This window comes from Amblyraja radiata, chromosome 8 (genome assembly GCF_010909765.2).
Source record: "Amblyraja radiata isolate CabotCenter1 chromosome 8, sAmbRad1.1.pri, whole genome shotgun sequence".
In the NCBI taxonomy this organism is placed as follows: Eukaryota; Metazoa; Chordata; class Chondrichthyes; order Rajiformes; family Rajidae; genus Amblyraja; species Amblyraja radiata.
Genome location: NC_045963.1, coordinates 76,703,429 through 76,722,894, shown reverse-complemented (window position 1 = coordinate 76,722,894; position 19,466 = coordinate 76,703,429). Strand labels below are relative to the sequence as shown.

General features: G+C 46.1%; 1 protein-coding gene across 1 annotated transcript in view; it reads right to left on the bottom strand.

The window, feature by feature from the left end:
• Positions 1 to 6,003: 6,003 nt before the first annotated feature.
• Positions 6,004 to 19,466, bottom strand: part of sptlc3 (serine palmitoyltransferase long chain base subunit 3) — a 59,884-nt gene continuing 46,421 nt past the window's right edge. Inside the window, exons 9-12 of the mRNA XM_033026422.1 lie at positions 16,149 to 16,275; positions 14,866 to 15,001; positions 14,006 to 14,135; positions 6,004 to 6,934 (exon numbers count right to left, since the gene is read on the bottom strand). Of these exons, the coding sequence (XP_032882313.1) occupies positions 6,821 to 6,934; positions 14,006 to 14,135; positions 14,866 to 15,001; positions 16,149 to 16,275 (507 nt within the window). The 3' untranslated portion in view covers positions 6,004 to 6,820. The remainder of the gene's footprint in view (positions 6,935 to 14,005; positions 14,136 to 14,865; positions 15,002 to 16,148; positions 16,276 to 19,466) is intronic.

Sequence of the window (19,466 nt, the reverse complement as noted above, 5' to 3'; positions counted from 1 at the left end):
GAGTGTGGGGGGAAACCGAAGATCTCGGAGAAAACCCACGCAGGTCACGTGGAGAACGTACAGTCGCTGTCCAGACGTTAAGCACCTGTAGTCGTGATCTAACCCGGGTGTCTGTTGCTGTGAGGCAGCAACTCTACTGCTGCGCCACCGTGCCGACCTGTATATCTCTTATACTATTTATCCTATTGATAAATAAACAAATTATAGTCATTATCGCAATCTCCTTCGTGAAAGCCTGCTTTCCAGACGTTGAGCACCCTTAGTCGGGATCAAACCTGGTTCTCTGGCGCTGTAACCGTTGTAAGTCAGTCACATTGAATGGCGGTGCTGGCTCGAAGGGACGAATGGCCTACTCCTGCACCTATTGTTTATTAACTATATCACGCCACTGTACTATTCTTCTTATTATTACAATTAACTAGACCAAGTGGGACCCGTTGGGTCCTGCCCGCTCAATGTACAGTTGCGGGGGGGGGGGGGGGGGGGGGGGGAGGGGTGGCCTTCGGCGACACACATCCACTAACCACCCCCCATGCACACATAATCTCCCCCTTGATATTATATTAATATTATTCATTCGCTCCTTCTACCCCATCCCCCGCCCTATCCACTCACACATAGCCCCCAACTCACAGGTGCGGCTAGAGGGGGGGGGGGGGTGGAGAGGTAAGGGGAGGGGGGATAGAGAGGGAGAGGGAGGGGGGTAGAGATTGAGGGGTGGGAGGGAGGGGGACATGGCGTCACAGGTGAGGGCTGGTTCCCGAACGCAATACTCCACCACTCACACACACACATCCACATCCAAGATCAGAGTTTTATAGTTATAAGGATATTATTATTATTATTATTATTATTATTATTGCAGAAGAATTCAACCCCACATCACGGTTATTTTTATTGGACCCTTCAGAAGGATTAAGCAAACTCCGAAACGTCCAGGTTGCGAGAGAGGACATTTTATCGAGCTGTTTAATGAAGCACGCAGACAGAAGAGGCAAGTTAAGGGAATGAGAAGGTTTATTTGTTCCATACATTTGATACGACACGTGCCAGACTTCATCATATATTAAAAAAAACTCCCGACCTCGCAAAAATAAAATTAACTTTGTACATTATGTATACTTTAAAACACAATCAGCATTCATATATCCATTTATAATTATATATACAAATCTTTTATCATCAGCACTTTAAGGTCCGTGAAGGTGCACCTGAATCAGTGATTCTGCACCAGCCACTGGCAACAGCATGGACAATTGATGGAGCTATATTCGGCTCGAAGGGGCGAATGGCCTACTCCTGCACCTATTGTCTATTTTCTATCAACCTTGTGAATCCATGCAGTAAAATCAAGATACAAGGTTACGTTTGAGAACTCTGAGAGTGCAATTCCCTCCCTTTCAGTGCATGCAAGTGAACGGCTGTCAGAGAGATTCGCCAGCCTTTATTTATTTGCAATGGATCAGTAATTGCCTGGCAAATCATTGGTGTCTCATGTGTTGTGTGCTCCTGATTAGACTGAATACCGCAACTCAACTCTCCCCAAACCCACTTTTCCCCGCGTGTTTCGCTCTCCGACTGAGAAAGCTGGAAGCAATTATGTGTCTACATATTATTATGCGTAGGAAGGAACTGCAGGCGCGGGTGTTAAACTGAAAATCGACACAAAGCGCACAGCGGGACAGGCAGCATCCCTGGAGAGAAGGAATGGGTCGAGACCCTTCTCCAGACTGACGGGTTACCCATTCATCCTCTCCAGAGATGCTGCCTGTCCCGCTGAGTTACTCCAGTGCTCTGTGTCTACGTATTATCGCACTGATCTTTAAGGATGGACTCGCAGAATAATCCATCTCGTTCTTTAATATATATAGTTGGATTTTTTGCGATACTTTCAAAATAGCACCGAGATGCCCTTAGAAACGCAGACACAGGTTGCACCATGGTATTGATCGTAGATGGAGAATGTACATTGGAAGAGTTGGCACACCCGAAAAAGCTTTGCCTTTGGAGCTGGTGAGAAATTGCATTCAGTGTTCATTAGATCTGTTCTCTTTATCATGTGCAACCTACAGGGTATAATAATAGTAAACAGCCAACCATGCCGGAAACTTGGGATGCAAAATATCTGACTGGTCAACAAGGGTTTTAAGCCATCAGCAGCAGCAGCATTCAGGCAGATTCTGACTGCAGGCTCGGAATCGCAAGGAACGCAAAATGTCAGCCTAACTATTGATCTGACAAAAAAAGGCACAAAGTGCTGGAGTAACTCAGCGGGTCAGGCAGCATCTCTGGAGGACAGGGATCGGTCACGTTTCAGGGTCGTGACCATTATTTATTTAGAAGGATGAGGAGGGACCTCGTTGGAACTTAGCGAATAGTGAAAGGCTTGGATAGAGTGGATGTGGAGAGTATGCTTCCACTAGTGAGAGAGTCTAGGACCAGAGGTCACAGCCTCAGAATTAAAGGACGTTCCTTTAGGAAGGAGATGAGGAGGAATTTCTTTAGTCAGAGGGTGGTGAATCTGTGGAATTCTTTGCCACTGTAGGCTGTGGAGGCCAGTGAATGGGTAATTTTAAGGCAGAGATAGATTCTTCATTAGTACGGGTGTCAGGGGTTATGGGTAGAAGGCAGGAGAATGGGGTTGGGAGGGAGAGATAGATCAGCCATGATTGAATGGTGGAGTAGACTCAGGGCCGAATGGCCTAATTCTGCTCCTATCACTTATGACCTTAGTCCGTCAATCTGATCCTTCTGAAAAAATGGAACTGCAAATGCTGGAAAAGATCGACACAAAGTGCTGGAGTAACTCAGCGTGTCAAACAGCATCTCTGGAGAACATGGATAGGTGACGTTTCAGGTGTGGGAGAAGGGCTCTCCAGAGATGCTGCCTGACTCGCTGAGTTACTCCAGCACTTTGTATATATTTTTGGTGAACCAGCACCTGCAGTTCCTTGTTTCTCCATCGCAACTTAGAATCTCACCACCCCTAACCATCCTGCACCAGCTAAAACGATGGGGGGGGGGGGGCAACATCCTTGTTGTGTCACCTATCCATGTTCTCCAGAGATGCTGCCTGACCCTCTGAGTTACTCCAGCGCGTTTGTGTCTGTTCTCGTTGTGGATAGACTGAATATCACAACTCGATTGTCCTGAATGTCACCCTTTCCCAAGCATCACTCCCCAACTGAAAACCGGAACCAAATATGCGTTTGTTCACCCATCGCTTTCTTATCCTGACCTTCAACGTTTAGTTTCGATCAGTTTAATTTAGAGATACAGTGTGGAAACAGGCCCTTCGGACCACCGGGCCCATGCCGACCAGCGTTCACCCATACACTAGTTCTATCCTAAACACTCGGGATAATTTACAGAAGCCAAATAACCTGTAAACCAGCGTGTCCTTTGGGATCTGGAGAGGGACTTCTGTATATAATAATGGCTTCGTTCGAGTTTAGTTTAGTTTAGAGATACAGCGTGGAAACAGGCCATTCGGCCCACCGAGTCCGCGCCGACCAGCGATCACCCCCCTACACTAGCACTATCCTACACACACTGGGGACAATTTACAATTTAGTCCAATTAACCTACAAACCTGCACGTCTTTGGCGTGGGGGAGGGAACCGAAGAAACTCCGTACAGACAGCACCCGTAGTCAGGATCGAACCCGGGTCTCTGTCGCTGTAAGGCAGCAACTCTACCGCTGCGCCACCGTGCCGCCCTATGGTATAGAATATGGGAACTCCATATGGACGTCAACGTTTCAAGGCACCAATCCCTCGGTCAGTGCGGGCAAGTTAGCCGATTGCCTGCTTCCACGCCGTATGACTCTGGAGAATGCTTTGGCCTCTTTGTCCTGCCACTTAAAAGGACTGTGAAACACCAGGGACCTCACTTTTAATTTGCACTTCCAGGTGCTGATGGCTGGAAGCGACACCAATCGGACCCACGGCTTCTGAAGCCAAGGGACAAATTTCAGCAAAATACAAACAGAGTGAAGCCAACACCTGACACCAACTTAAAACAAACGGCACCAGAATCTCCCTCTGGTTGGCGAGAGATACTCTGTTAACACCCTGAACCAGATTGGCCATTGATCTTAGCGCAGCCATATGTTCTGGAGCCGAGGTGATAAAATACAGTTCTTCAAGCAAAAGAGAATAATTTGTTCATTAATCACGCCCGACTTAAGTTAATGCTTTAAACGTTTTTTCCCCAAGGGTGTGACAATTAAGAGTGCGAGTTAGAACTAGGGTGCTGGAGTTAGGTGGCGCAGCGGTAGAGTTGCTGCCTTATGGTGCTGGAGCCCCGGGTGATTTTTAAGTCACAAAGACTAAGGAAACTGAGCATATTCTAAAATTTGCCGTGAGGGAAATGTAGACTTTCCTTTTGAAAACCCTTTCAACAAGTAAATGAGCTCCTTCATTGCTGGGTGTGCAGTGGCTGGTATGTGTGTGTGTGTGTGTGTGTGTGTGTGTGTGTGTGTGTGTGTGTGTGTGTGTGTGTGTGTGTGTGTGTGTGTGTGTGTGCGTGCGTGCGTGCGTGTTTGTGTGTGTGTTTGCTCGTGTGTGTGTGTGTGTGTGTGCGTGTGCGTGTGCGTGTGTGTGTGTGTGTGTGTGCGTGTGTGTGTGTGTGCGTGCGTGTTTGTGTGTGTGTTTGCTCGTGTGTGTGTGTTTGCTCGTGTGTGTGCGTGTGTGTGTGCGTGTGCGCGTGCGTGTGTGTGTGCGTGTGTGCGTGCGTGTGCGTGTGTGTTTGCTCGTGTGTGTGTTTGCTCGTGCGTGTGCGTTTGCTCGTGTGTGTGTGTGTGTTTGCTCGTGTGTGTGTGTGTGCGTGTGTGCGTGCGTGTGTGTGTGCGTGTGTGTGTTTGCTTGTGTGTGTGTTTGCTCGTGTGTGTGTGTGCGTGTGTGTAGTTTTGTGTGTGTGTGTGCTCGTGTGTGTGTATATATATATGCTTATGGTCTGTCCGCGTGTTTGCTCGTGTGTGTGTGTGTGTGTGTGTGTGTGTGTGTGTGTGTGTGTGTGTGTGTGTGTGCGCGCGTGTGTGTGTGTATATATATGCGTGTGATGTATGCGCGTGTGTGTTTGCTTGTGAGTGTATGTGAGTGAGTATGCGTGTGTGCGTGTGGTGTAGTTGTGTGTGTATATGCATGCGCATGGAGTGGTGCATGTATGCGTGCAGTGGTGTTCGTGTGTGTGTGCGCCTGTGCCTGTGTGTGTGTGTGTGTGCGTGCGTGCGTGTGTGTCGTCTGGCCATGCTCACGTTCTGGGTGTACCTGGCGATCAGTGAGGAACAATGATCGCCCTCGTGCTGTGGGTGAGCCTCTGCTCGGACCATAAGCGCCAACTTAATTTGTTTCCCTGAGAATCCGGGGGTGGGGGGGGGGGGCGGTGTAGTTTGCCCGGCAAGGCCTGACTCTAAACGAGTTTGCGGGTAGATACAGAGGATCGCTGTGGTCTGGGCTACAGAGGATGTTTCCGCTGGTGGGAGAGTCTAGGACCAGAGGCCGTAGCCTCAGTATTAATGGGCGCTCTTTTAAAAAAGAGGTGAGGAGGAACTTCTTTAGTCAGAGGGTAGTGAATCTGTGGAACTCATTGCCACAGGGAGCTGTGGAGGCCAAGTCAGTGGATATTTTTAAGGCAGAGATAGACAAATTCTTGATTAGAATGGGTGTCAAGGGTTATGGGGAGAAGGCAGGAAAATGGGATTAGGAGGCAGAGATCAGCCATGATTGAATGGCGGAGTGGACTCGATGGGCCGAATGGCCTAATTCCACTCCCTTAACGTGAGCTTGTGATGGGAGGGGAGGGGGGGGGGGGGGCTAGGAAGGCACTGGGAATGTAGCAGGCACGAACCAAGACAATGATGATACAAAAACATGACAACAAAAGACCATTAACATTAAATTAAAATGCCATAACCACGAGTGGACAACAATCAACCCTTCTTTGTGTTCCCCTTAAAACATTTTTTTTTCATTGCAAATATCACAATCCTCTTCGCAGAAAGAATTTCACTTTTTTTTTCAAAAACCACATGAACCCGCACTGTTGGGTCACCAACTTTCCAAAATGTGTTGCCGAACGTCGAAACACACAATTTCTTTTTTTGTTTAAACGAGACTCAAAAGGAGCCCCCCCCAGGAAAAAAGTTTACAAAACTTATAATTTCTGTGTATTTACATATATATTTTTTTCTCTTTCAATCTCTTTCAACATTTCAACAAAATGATTAGATAATCCATCTTTGGCAACATCTAAAACATCTATTTCCCTCCCATTCTACGGACTGAACCCTGAGAGTCCAAGTGCATGTGATTGAATATACAACACCAACCCCACCTAAACATGCCTGAGTTTAACGTTTTGGCTAATTCATGAATTATTATTTATTGTAGTAATCACTGATAAAGATAAATATACATTTCAAATGCCTGCTCGGAGTAACAATAACTGCGTTTTTTTTCATATCTTTTCTTTTTTTTTGATTAAAAAAAGACTCCGAAAAGGCAAAAAATGGTGATTGAACGAAGAACATCTGCAGAAAGAACATGAGCAGCAGGTCAAACGAGGTTTTCAGAGTCTTCCCCTTCCCTATCCCACCCCACCCCACCCCACCACACTGTACCAGAGGATGGGTGTTGGTGGCGCGTTGGCCAAAGGTCTACTGTGTCCTCCCGGTGGGTTTGGGGATGTCCGCCCACCCTTCTCGCTCTGCCCCCCTGATCCGTGCTCGTCGAAGAGGAGTCTCGTGCCGCCGCCGCCGCCGCCATCTCCCTCGGCCGTCGCCCCTTCTCGTCCCACATTTCACGGGTCGGAGGGAGCTCTAGTCTTCCAGCTCAAAGTTGGATTCGTCGTAGAGTTCGGGCTGAACGGAAGGGGCCCGCCTGGAGTACTTGAACCTCAGGTAGTCGCCCATTTCATCGAGGACATCCAACACCTACAATGGATCACACGTTCATAAGTTCAAGGTCATTCGGCCCATCAAGTCTACTCCGCCATTCGATCATGGCTGGTCTATCTCTCCCTCTCAAACCCCGTTCTCCTGCCTTCATAACGCCAGACATCCATACTAATCAAGAATCTATCTCTGCCATAAATATATCCATTGACTTGGCCTCCACAGTCATCTGTAGCAATAAATTCCACAGATTCACCACCCTCTGACTAGAAACATAGAAATATAGGTGCAGGAGTAGGCCATTTGGCCCTTCGAGCCAGCACCACCATTCAATATGATCATATAACCATATAACAATTACAGCACGGAAACAGGCAATCTCGACCCTTCTAGTCCGTGCCGAACACGTATTCTCCCCTAGTCCCATATACCTGCGCTCAGACCATAACCCTCCATTCCTTTCCCGTCCATATAACTATCCAATTTATTTTTAAATGATAAAAACGAGCCTGCCTCCACCACCTTCACTGGAAGCTCATTCCACACAGCCACCACTCTCTGAGTAAAGAAGTTCCCCCTCATGTTACCCCTAAACTTCAGTCCCTTAATTCTCAAGTCATGTCCCCTTGTTTGAATCTTCCCTACTCTCAGTGGGAAAAGCTTATCCACGTCAACTCTGTCTATCCCTCTCATCATTTTAAAGACCTCTATCAAGTCCCCCCTTAACCTTCTGCGCTCCAAAGAATAAAGCCCTAACTTGTTCAACCCAGGCAACATTCTAGTAAATCTCCTCTGTACTCTCTCTATTTTGTTGACATCCTTCCTATAATTAGGCGACCAAAATTGCACACTATACGCCAGAATTGGCCTCACCAATGCCTTGTACGATTTTAACATTACATCCCAATTTCTATACTCAATGCTCTGATTTATAAAGGCCAGCACACCAAAAGCTTTCTTTACCACCCTATCTACATGAGATTCCACTTTCAGGGAACTGTGCACAGTTATTCCCAGATCCCTCTGTTCACCTGCATTCTTCAATTCCCTACTATTTACCATGTACGTCCTATTTTGATTTGTCCTGCCAAGATGTAGCACCTCACACTTATCAGCATTAAACTCCATCTGCCATCTTTCAGCCCACTCTTCCAACTGGCATAAATCTCTCTGTAGACTTTGAAAATCTACTTCATTATCCACAACCCCACCTATCTTAGTATCATCTGCATACTTATTAATCCAATTTACCACACCATCATCCAGATCATTGATGTACATGACATACAACAGTGGACCCAACACAGATCCCTGTGGCACCCCACTAGTCACTGGCCTCCAACCTGACAAACAACCATCCACCATTACTCTCTGGCATCTCCCATTCAGCCACTGTTGAATTCATCTTGCTACTCCACCATTAATACCCAACCATTGAACCTTCTTAACCAACCTTCCGTGAGGAACCTTGTCAAAGGCCTTACTGAAGTCCATATATACAACATCCACTGCTTTACCCTCATCAATTTCCCGAGTAACCTCTTCAAAAAATTCAAGAAGATTAGTCAAACATGACCTTCCAGGCACAAATCCATGTTGACTGTTCCTAATCAGACCCTGTTTATCCAGATGCTTATATATATTATCTCTAAGTATCCTTTCCATTAATTTGCCCACCACTGACAGTCAAACTAACAGGTCTATAATTGCTAGGTTTACTCTTAGACCCCTTTTTAAACAATGGAACAACATGCGCAGTACGCCAATCCTCCGGTACTATTCCCGTTTCTAATGACATTTGAAATATTTCTGTCATAGCCCCTGCTATTTCTACACTAACTTCCCTCAATGTCCTAGGGAATATCCTGTCCGGACCTGGAGACTTATCCACTTTTATATTTCTCAAAATTGTCAGTACTTCCTCTTCTTTGAATCTCATAGTTTCCATAGCTACTCTACTTGTTTCCCTTACCTCACATAATTCAATATCCTTCTCCTTGGTGAATACCGAAGAAAATAAATTGTTCAATATCTCCCCCATCTCTTTTGGCTCTGCAGATAGCTGTCCACTCTGACTCTCTAATGGACCAATTTTATCCCTCGTTATCCTTTTGCTATTAATATAGCTGTAGAAACCCTTTGGATTTACTTTCACCTTACTTGCCAAAGCAACCTCATATCTTCTTTTAGCTTTTCTAATTTATTTCTTAAGATTCTTTTTACATTCTTTATACTCCTCAAGCACCTCATTTATTCCATGCTGCCTATAATTATTGTAGATCTCTCTCTTTTTCCGAACCGTGTCCAATTTCCCTTGAAAACCATGCCTCTTTCCAATTTTTACTATTTCCTTTCAACCGAACAGGGACATAAAGATTCTGTACTCTTAAAATTTCACCTTTAAATGTCCTCCATTTCTCTTCCACATCTTTCCCATAAAACAAACTGTCCCAATTTACTCCTTTTAAATCATTTCACATCTCCTCAAAGTTAGCCTTTCTCCAATCAAAAATCTCAATCCTAGGTCCAGTTCTGACCCTCTCCATAATTATATTGAAACTAATGGTATTGTGATCACTGGTCCCGAACTGTTCCCCAACGCATACCTCCGCCACCTGACCCGTCTCATTTCCTAACAGGAGGTCCAGCACCGCCCCTTCTCTAGTAGGTACTTCTATGTATTGCTGCAAAAAACTATCCTGCACACATTTTACAAACTCCAACACATCCAGCCCATTTACAGAATGTGTTTCCCAGTCTATGTGTGGAAAATTGAAATCTCCCACAATCACTACCTTGTGCTTACTACTAATATCTGCAATCTCCTTACATATTTGCTCTTCCAATTCTCGCTCCCCATTTGGAGGTCTATAATACACCCCTATAAGTGTTGCTACCCCTTTCCCATTTCTCAGTTCCACCCAAATAGCCTCCCTAGACGAGCCCTCTAATCTATCCTGCCAAAGCACTGCTGTAATATCTTCCCTGATAAGCAATGCAACACCTCCACCTCATGCCCCTCCAATTCTATCACACCTGAAGCAACGAAATCCTGGAATATTTAGTTTCCTATCACAGCCCTCCTGCAACCATGTTTCACTGATCGCCACAACATCATACTTCCAGGTGTCAATCCAGGCACTAAGTTCATGGCTGATCATCTAAATTCAGTACCTCATTCCTGCTTTTTTTCCCCATATCTCTTGATTCCTTTAGCCCTAAGAGCTAAATCTAACCTCTTCTTGAAAACATCCAATGAATTGGCCTTCACTGCCTTCTGTGGCAGAGATTTCCACAGATTCACAACTATGTGGGTGAAAACGTTTTTTTCTCATCTCAGTCCTAAATGACCTATCACTCACTCTTAAACTGTGACCCCTGGTTCTGGACACCACCAACATCGGGAACATTTTTCCTGTATCTAACCTGTCCAATCACTTAAGAATTTTATATGTTTCTATAAGATTTCCATCTCATCCTTCTAAATTCCAGTGAATACAAGCCCAGTCGACCCATTCTTTCATCATATGTCAGTCCCGCCATCCCAGGAATTAATTTGGTGAACCTACGCTGCATTCCCTCAATAGCAATAATGTCCTTCCTCAAATTAGGAGACCAAAATTGCACACAATACTCCAGGTGCGGTCTCACCAGGGCCCTGTATAACTGCAGTAGGACCTCTTTGCTCTTAAACTCAAATCCTCTTGCAATGAAGGCCAACATGCCATTAGCTTTCTTCACTGCCTGCTGTACCTGCATGCTTACTTTCAGTAACTGATGTACAAGCACACCTAGGTCTCGTTGCACCTCCCCTTTTCCTAATCTGACACCATTCAGATAATAATTTGCCTTCCTGTTCTTGCCACCAAAGTGGATAACTTCCCATTTCTCCACATTATACTGCATCTGCCATGTTTCTGCCCACTCACCCAACCTATCCAAGTCACCCTGCAGCCTCATAGCATCCTCATCGCAGCTCACACTGCCTTGTGTCATCCGCAAACTTGGAGATGTTGCATTTAATTCCCTTGTCTAAATCGTTAATATATATTATAAATAACTGGGGTCCCAGCACCGAGCCTTGCGGCACCCCACTAGTCACTGCCTGGCATTCTGAAAAGTACCCGTTAATTCCTACTCGTTGCTTCCTGTCTGCCAACCAGTTCTCCATGTTAATACCCTACCCCAATACCATGTGCTCTAATTTTGCACACTAATCTCTAGTGTGGGACCTTGTCAAAGGCTTTTTGAAAGTCCAGATACATCACATCCACTGGCTCGCCCTTATCCATTCTACTTGTTACATCTTCAAAAAATTCCAGAAGATTAGTCAAGCATGATTTCCCCTTCATAAATCCATGCTGACTTTGACCGATCCTGTCACTGATTTCCAAATGCGCTGCTATTACATCTTTAATAATCAACTCCAGCATCTTCCCCACTTCCGATGTAAGGCTAACTGGTCTATAATTCCCTGTTTTCTCTCTCCCTCCTTTCTTAAAAAGTGAAGTTACATTGGCTACCCTCCAGTCCACAGGAACTGATCCAGTGTTGAGAGAACATTGGAAAATGATCACCAATGCATCCACAATTTCTAGGGACACCTCCTTGAGTACTCTGGGATGCAGACCATCAGGCCCTGGGGATTTATCTGCCTTCAGCCCCAACAGTTTACCTAACACCATTCCCTGACTAATGTGGATTCATCAGTCTATGAAAGTAAGCATGCAGGTACAGCAGGCAGTGAAGAAAGCGAATGGCATGTTGGCCTTTATAACAAGAGGAATCGAGTACAGGAGCAAAGAGGTCCTTCTGCAGTTGTACAGAGCCCTAGTGAGACCACACCTGGAGTATTGTGTGCAGTTCTGGTCCCCTAATTTGAGGAAGGCCATTCTTGCTATTGAGGGAGTGCAGCGTAGGTTCACAAGGTTAATTCCAGGGATGGCGGGACTGTCATATGCTGAGAGAATGAAGCAGCTGGGCTTGTACACTCTGGTGTTTCAAAGGATGAGAGGGTATCTTATTGAAATATATAAGATTGTTAAGGGTTTTGACACGCTGGTGGCAGGAAACATGTTCCCGATGTTGGGGGAGTCCAGAACCAGGGGCCACAGTTTAAGAATAAGGGGTAAGCCATTTAGAACGGAGGAAACACTTTTTCTCACAGAGAGTTGTGAGTCTGTGGAATTCTCTGCCTCAGAGGGCGGTGGAGGCAGGTTCGCTGGATGCTTTCAAGAGAGAGCTGGATAGGGCTCTTAAAGATAGCGGAGTCAGGGGATATGGGGAAAAGGCAGGAACAGGGTACTGATTGGGGATGATCAGCCATGATCACATTGAATGGCGGTGCCGGATCGAAGAGCCGAATGGCCTACTCCTGCACCTATTGTCTATTGGATTCCCTTCAGTTCCTCCCTCCAACAAGATCCTCGGTCCCCTAGTATTCCTGGGAGATTGTTTGTGTCTTCCTTCGTGAAGACAGAACCAAAGTACTCGTTTAACTGTTCTGCCATTTCATTGTTTCCCATTATAAATTCACCTGTCTGACTGTAAGGGACCTACATTTGTCTTCACTAATCTTTTCCTTTTTACATATCTAAAGAAGCTTTTACAGTCAGTATTTATATTCCCCACAAGCTTTCTTTCATGCTTTCCTCCCCTTGTAATTAACCCCTTTGTCCTTCTCTGTTGAGTTCTAAATTTCTCCCAGTCGTCCAGTTTGCTGCTTCCTCTGGCCAATTTATTTGCCTCTTCCTTGGATTTAACACTTTCCTTGATTTCCCTCGTCAGCCCCGGTTGAGCCGCCTTCCCCGTTTTATTTTTTCGCCAGACAGGGATGAACAATTTTTGGAATTCATCCATGCGGTCTTTAAACCTTTGCCATTGCATCTCCATCACCCTTCAAGTATAATTTGTCAGTCTATCCCAGCCAACTGCCTTCAAAGTTTCCTTTCTTTAATTTCAGGACCCTCGTCTCTGAATTATCCGTGTCACTCTCCATCCTAATGCAGAATTCCACCATGTTATGGCCACTGTTGCCCAAGGGGCTTTGTACAACAAGATCGCTAACTAAAGCTTCCTCATTATACAATACCCAGTCTAGGATGGCCTGCCCTCTAGTCGGTTCTTCTACATATTGGTTTAAAAAACCATCCCGTATACATTCCAGGAAATCCTCCTCCTCAGTGCTGTTACCAATTTGGTTGGCCCAATCTATATGTAGATTAAAGTCGACCATGATAACCGCTGTACCTTTGCTACACGCATCCCTAATTTCCTGCTTGATGCTATCCCCAACCTCCCTACTGCTGTTTGGTGGCCTGTATGAAGAAAGAGATTCCACCTCATCTTCCTTCCTAAAGGAACGTCCTTTTAATTCTGAGGCTATGACCTCTGGTCCTCGACTCTCCCACTAGTGGAAACATCCTCTCCACATCCACTCTATCCAAGCCTTTTCACTATTCTGTATGTTTCAATGCGGCCCCCGCTCATCCTTCTAAACTCCAGCGAGTACAGGCCCAGCGCCGACAAACGCTCATCATAGGTTAACCTGATCATTCCTAGAATCATTCTTGTAAACCTCCTCTGGACCCTCTCCAGGGGCAGCAAATCCATCCTCAGATATGGTGCCCAGAATTGCTCACAATATTCCAAATGCAGCCTGACCAGCGCCTTCTAGAGCCTCAGCATGATGTGCCTGTTTTTGTATACTAGCTCTCCTGAAATAAATGCCTTCCTTACTACCGATCCAACTTGCAACTCGGTTATTTTATTTTTTAGTTTACAGCGCAGAAACAGGCCCTTCGTCCCACCGAGTCCGTACTGACCAGCGATCCCCGCACACAATCACTATCCTACGCACACCAGGGACAATTTATACTTATACCAATTATACAAACCCAAGCCAATAACCTACAAACCTGCACATCTTTGGTCACGGGGAGAATGTACAAACTCCATTCAGACAGCACCCGTAGTCGGGATCGAACCCGGCTCTCTGGTGCTGCAAGCGCTGTAAAGCAGCAACATTACTGCTGTGCCACCGTGCTGCCTTTGCTAACGTATGTTAACGTGTGTTAGTATGTTGCACGTTGTCGAGCGCGAGAGACTGACCGTGTCAAGCATCTGGCGGGTGTGGGCGGCGGAGAGACAGAAGCGAGCGCGGGACTCAACAATGGGCGTGGCGGGGAATCCCACCACCACTACCCCAATGTTCTTCTGTAGCATCCTTCTGGCAAACGCACTGAAAGAAGAATCGTCCGTTACACCGCAGCCCCGAGGTAAACTGCTGACAGCAGCAACAGCAATAGCAACAGCAAAAATAGCAGCAATAGCAACAGCAGCAGCAATAGCAATAGCAACAGCAACAATAGCAAGAGCAACAACAACACAGCAACAATTGGAAATCACATAGATCAGGTTTTTTTTCAGTTCAGTTTCAGTTTAGTTTACTGTCACGTGTACCGAGGTACAGAGAAAAGCTTTTGTTGCGCGCTAACCAGCCAGCGGAAAGACAATACATGATTACAATCGAGTCATTCACAGTGTATAGATACATGATAAGGGAATAATGGTTAGTGCAAGGTAAAGCCAGTATAGTCCAAACATGGAAACTCCGAGGATCACCAATGAGGTGGATAGTGGTTCAGCTCTGCTCTCTGGTTGTGGTAGGATGATTCAGTTGCCTGATAACAGCTGGGTAGAAACTGTCTCTGAATCTGGAGGTGTTCGTTTACCAATGGGAGAAGAGGGAGTGGGCAGGGTGCGACTCGTCCTTGATTGTACTGCTGGCCTTGCCGAGGCAGCGTGAGGTATAAATGGAGTCAATGGAAGGGAGGTTGGTTTGTGCGATGGTCTGGGCTGCGTTCACAATTCGCTGCAATTTCTTTCGAGTGTAAACTAAACCGTCACTAAAATGGTGGAAGCTAAAAAATACTCTGGGCGTTAGCGAATGACGGGAGGGAGGTTCGTACCCGACTTTTCCCGGCATGTAGAGGAGCAGGGGCACCACGGGAGAGTCGTCGTTGCCGTAGGTGATGAATCCCAAGTCCCGGAGCCGCTGCCTGAAGTAGCGTGTGTTGATGCCCAGTTGCCTCACCCGCTCGATACCTGTGGGGGAGAGAGCAGAGTGGTATAAATGTGTGAATGAATGTGTGAATGAGTAAGTGAATAAGTGAATGAATGAATGAGTGAATGTGTGAATGAATGAGTGAGTGAATGTGTGAATGAATGAGTGAATGTGTGAATGAATGAGTGAGTGAATGTGTGAATGAATGAGTGAATGTGTGAATGAATGAGTGAGTGAATGTGTGAATGAATGAGTGAATGAATGAGTGAATGAATGAGTGAGTGAATGTGTGAATGAATGAGTGAGTGAATGTGTGAATGAATGAGTGAATGTGTGAATGAATGAGTGAATGAGTGAGTGAATGAATGAATGAATGAATGAATGAATGAATGAGTGAGTGAGTGAGTGAATGAATGAGTGAATGAATGAATGAATGAATGAATACTTTATTGTCACATGTGACAAGTGATATTCTTTGTTTTGCCTCTCCAAGGTATGCAAATAGTGGCCACATAAAGTGGGCTGACAAAGTATCCCCACACCCAGTCCTCCTTGTTCTTCACCCCCATCACCCTCCCCCCTCCCTACCTAAAATTCTCCGTGTTGGAAATACCCCTGTATTCAGTCTGCGTCTAATTCTGGCCCCCTCGACAGAACATCCCAAAACTGACCCACTGACTTACTCCGACTTAAGAGTGATACAGAGTGGAAACAGGCTCTTTGGCCCAACTTGTCCCATGCCACTATGCCACCCTGGTTCAGTTTAGTTTACTTTGCAGATACTGCATAGTAACAGGGTGGTCACAATGGCACAGCAGTAGAGTCGCTGCCTTACAGCGAATGCAGCGCCGGAGACCCGGGTTCGATCCCGACTACGGGTGCCGCCTGTACAGAGTTTGTACGTTCTCCCCGTGACCTGCGTGGGTTTTCTCCGAGGAGTTCGGTATCCTCCCGCACTCCAAAAACGTGCAGTCTGTAGGTTAATTGGCTTGGTATAAATGTAAAAATTGTCCTTAGTGTGGGTAGGGTAGTATTAATGTGCGGGGATCGCTGGTCGGCGCGGACCCGGTGGGCCAAAGGGCCTGTTTCCGTGTTGTATCTCGAAACTAAACTAAAAACAGGTCCTCAGCCCAGCCAGCCTGTGCTTCGTTAAACCTTAAAGTCAGATTCATTCAGTTTGATTCTCACCGATAGTTGACCCGTCAAGGCCCATGATACATTTTAGTGATCTGATAATTTGTTCTGCTATTGGTGGAGGCATGGAAGCGGAGTAGACAGCACTGTGCGAGTAGCCTCGTAGGTAATCCACAAGCTCCTGCAAGAGACAAGGTCACAACTTCATAAGTCTCAGGAGGAGCAGTATTAGAACATTCGGCCCAATCACCGTTCAATCATGGCCTGATCTGTCTTTCCTTCTCAGCCCCATTCTCCTGCTTTCTCCCCATAACCTTTAACACCCAAACTCATCCAGAATCAGTAAGTAAGTTTATTGACCAAGTATTCACATACAAGGAATTTGCCTTGGTGCTCCGCCCACAAGTAACAACATGACTTACAGTGACAGTTACGAATGACTCAGAAAACACTAAACATTAATAATGATAAAACATTAATGATAAAACACCATTGACCAAGCATGTGAACCAACAAAATACCAGATCAAAGGGAGGCTACAGATTTTTGGCTGTTGTGTAGAGCAACTACTCGTGGATAAAAACTGTTTTTATGTCAATCTCGGCCTTAAAAATGTCCATCCACTTGGCCTCTAAGGCCGTCTGTGGCAAAGAATCCCACAGATTCACAGGATGTGCTTGTTTTGGGGACAGTGCAGAGGAGGTTTATCAGAAATGATGCCTGAATAACAGGGTTTCAACTTCAAATTGGCCTGTTATTGTGATTTTATATTGGGCAGCTGTTCCTTTGGTTCATTAGGAGCAGAATGAGGCCATTCGGCCCAGGAAGACCACTCAGTCATTAATCATGGCTGATCTATCTCTCCCTCCTAACCTCATGATCCTGCCTTTTCCCCATAACCCCAGACTAAATGTTTTTCAGGAAATAGCTAACAGGGGAGCTAACAGAAACATGTTCAGACGCGATGGGACTGAAGTGGTTTCATTAGTTGACAGGATGTGGTGGTTAGGGTCCAGTGTTTTAGTTTTAGTTTTAGAGATACAGCTTGAAAATAGGAGGTCGTCCGACCCATCGAGTCTGTGCCGACCAGCAATCACCCGTACACTGGTTGTATCTTATACACAAGGGACAATTTGACAATTTATAGAGCCCAATTAAGGGCGGTCTCGGTGTCGCAGAGGTAGATTTGCTGTCTTACAGCGAATGCAGCGCCGGAGACCCGGGTTCGATCCTGACTACGGGTGCTGTCTGTACGGAGTTTGTACGTTCTCCCCGTGACCTGCCTGGGCTTTCTCTGAGATCTTCAGTTTCCTCCAACACTCCAAATATGTGCAGGTTTATAGGTTAATTGGTTTGGTAAATGTAAAAATTGTCCCTGGTGTGTGTAGGATGGTTTTAGTGTGCGGGGATCGCTGGTCGGCGCGGACCCGGTGGGCCGAAGGGCCTGTTTCCGCGCTGTATCTCTAAACTAAACTAAACTAATTAACCTGCAAACCTGCACGCCTTTGGAATGTGGAGGGAAACCGGAGCACCTGGAGGAAACCCATGTGGTCACGGGGAGAACGTTCAAACTCCACACAGAGAGCACCACAGGCCAGGATTGAACCCAGGTCTCTGGCACCGCGAGGCAGTAGCTTGTGAATGTGGAAATATTGAAGAAATCACAAGAGGGCAGAAAAAGACTAATTTCTGAGGAAAAATAAACAGAAAGTGCTGGAGTAACTCAGCGGGTCAGGCAGCATCTGTGGCGAACATGGATAGGTGACGTTTCACAGAGTGCTGGAGTAACTCAGCGGGTCAGGCAGCATCTGTGGCGAACATGGATAGGTGACGTTTCACAGAGTGCTGGAGTAACTCAGCGGGTCAGGCAGCATCTCTGGAGAACATGGATAGGTGACGTTTCAGGTCAAGACCCTTCATCAGACGGAACCTGATGCTGCCTGACCCACTGAGTTACTCCAGCAATTTGTGTCTTCTTTTGTAAACCAGCATCTGCAGTTCCTACTGCATGATCATATTGAATGGCGGTGCAGGCTCGAAGGGCCGAATGGCCTACTCCTGCACCTAATTTCTATGTTTCTATGTTCCTTGAATCCTAATTTCTCAGGTACCTGCCATACCGTCAGGTTCCTGCGAGAGGCAGTGCTGCTCAAGGTTAGACATATATTGCTCGTTAGCACCCTCGGCTGGCCGCTACAAGTAATAATAATAATAATACATTTTATTTATGGGCGCCTTTCAAGAGTCTCAAGGACACCTTACAAAAATTTAGCAGGTAGAGGAAAAACATGGAAGGGGAATGAAATAAATAGTAGAGACATGACTAGTACACAAAGTAAAGACAGAATTCAATTCAAAACACAATATGAGGCAATTAATGCACAGATGAAAAGGGAGGGGGACGTGGGGCTAAGGATAGGCAGAGGTGAAGAGATGGGTCTTGAGGCGGGACTGGAAGATGGTGAGGGACACGGAATTGCGGATCAGTTGGGGGAGGGAGTTCCAGAGCCTGGGAGCTGCCCTGGAGAAGGCTCTGTCCGCAAAACTGCAACCTTACTGTGCGGGAATCCATTCCAAAGCCATTTAATTCATTTAATTTACCAATGATTTTACCATTTTCCGCGCTAAAATTGCAAAATGCAAAGAGTTACTGACCATGAAGACATCTTAGACTTCTCCATCAAAAGAACGTATGGGGAAAATGGTTGGGGAAATTTTAAGAGAAAAAGTGCTGGTGTAACTCAGCGGGAAAGCTGTATTTACAAGTCAAGTCAAGTCAAGTTTATTTGTCACATACACATACGAGATGTGCAGTGAAATGAAAGTGGCAATGCTCGCGGACTTTTGTGCAAAAAGACAAACAACCAAACAAACTATAAACGCAGTCATAACACACATATTCTTTTACATAATAAATAATGGAAGGAAAAACGTTCAGTAGAGTTAGTCCCTGGTGAGATAGGCATTTACAGTCCGAATGGCCTCTGGGAAGAAACTCCTTCTCAACCTCTCCGTTCTCACCGCATGGCAACGGAGGCGTTTGCCTGACCGTAGCAGCTGGAACAGTCCGTTGCATGGGGTGGAAGGGGTCTCTCATGATATTGTTGGCTCTGGAGTTGCACCTCCTGATGTATAGTTCCTGCAGGGGGGCGAGGGAAGTTCCCATAGTGCGTTCGGCCGAACGCACTATTCTCTGCAGAGCCTTCTTGTCCTTGGCAGAGCAATTCCCAAACCAGATGGTAATGTTCCCGGACAAGATGCTTTCCACCGCCGCTGCGTAGAAGCACTGGAGGATCCTCGGAGACACTCTGAATTTCCTCAATTGCCTGAGGTGGTAAAGGCGCTCCTTGCCTTACGTACGAGTGCTGAGGC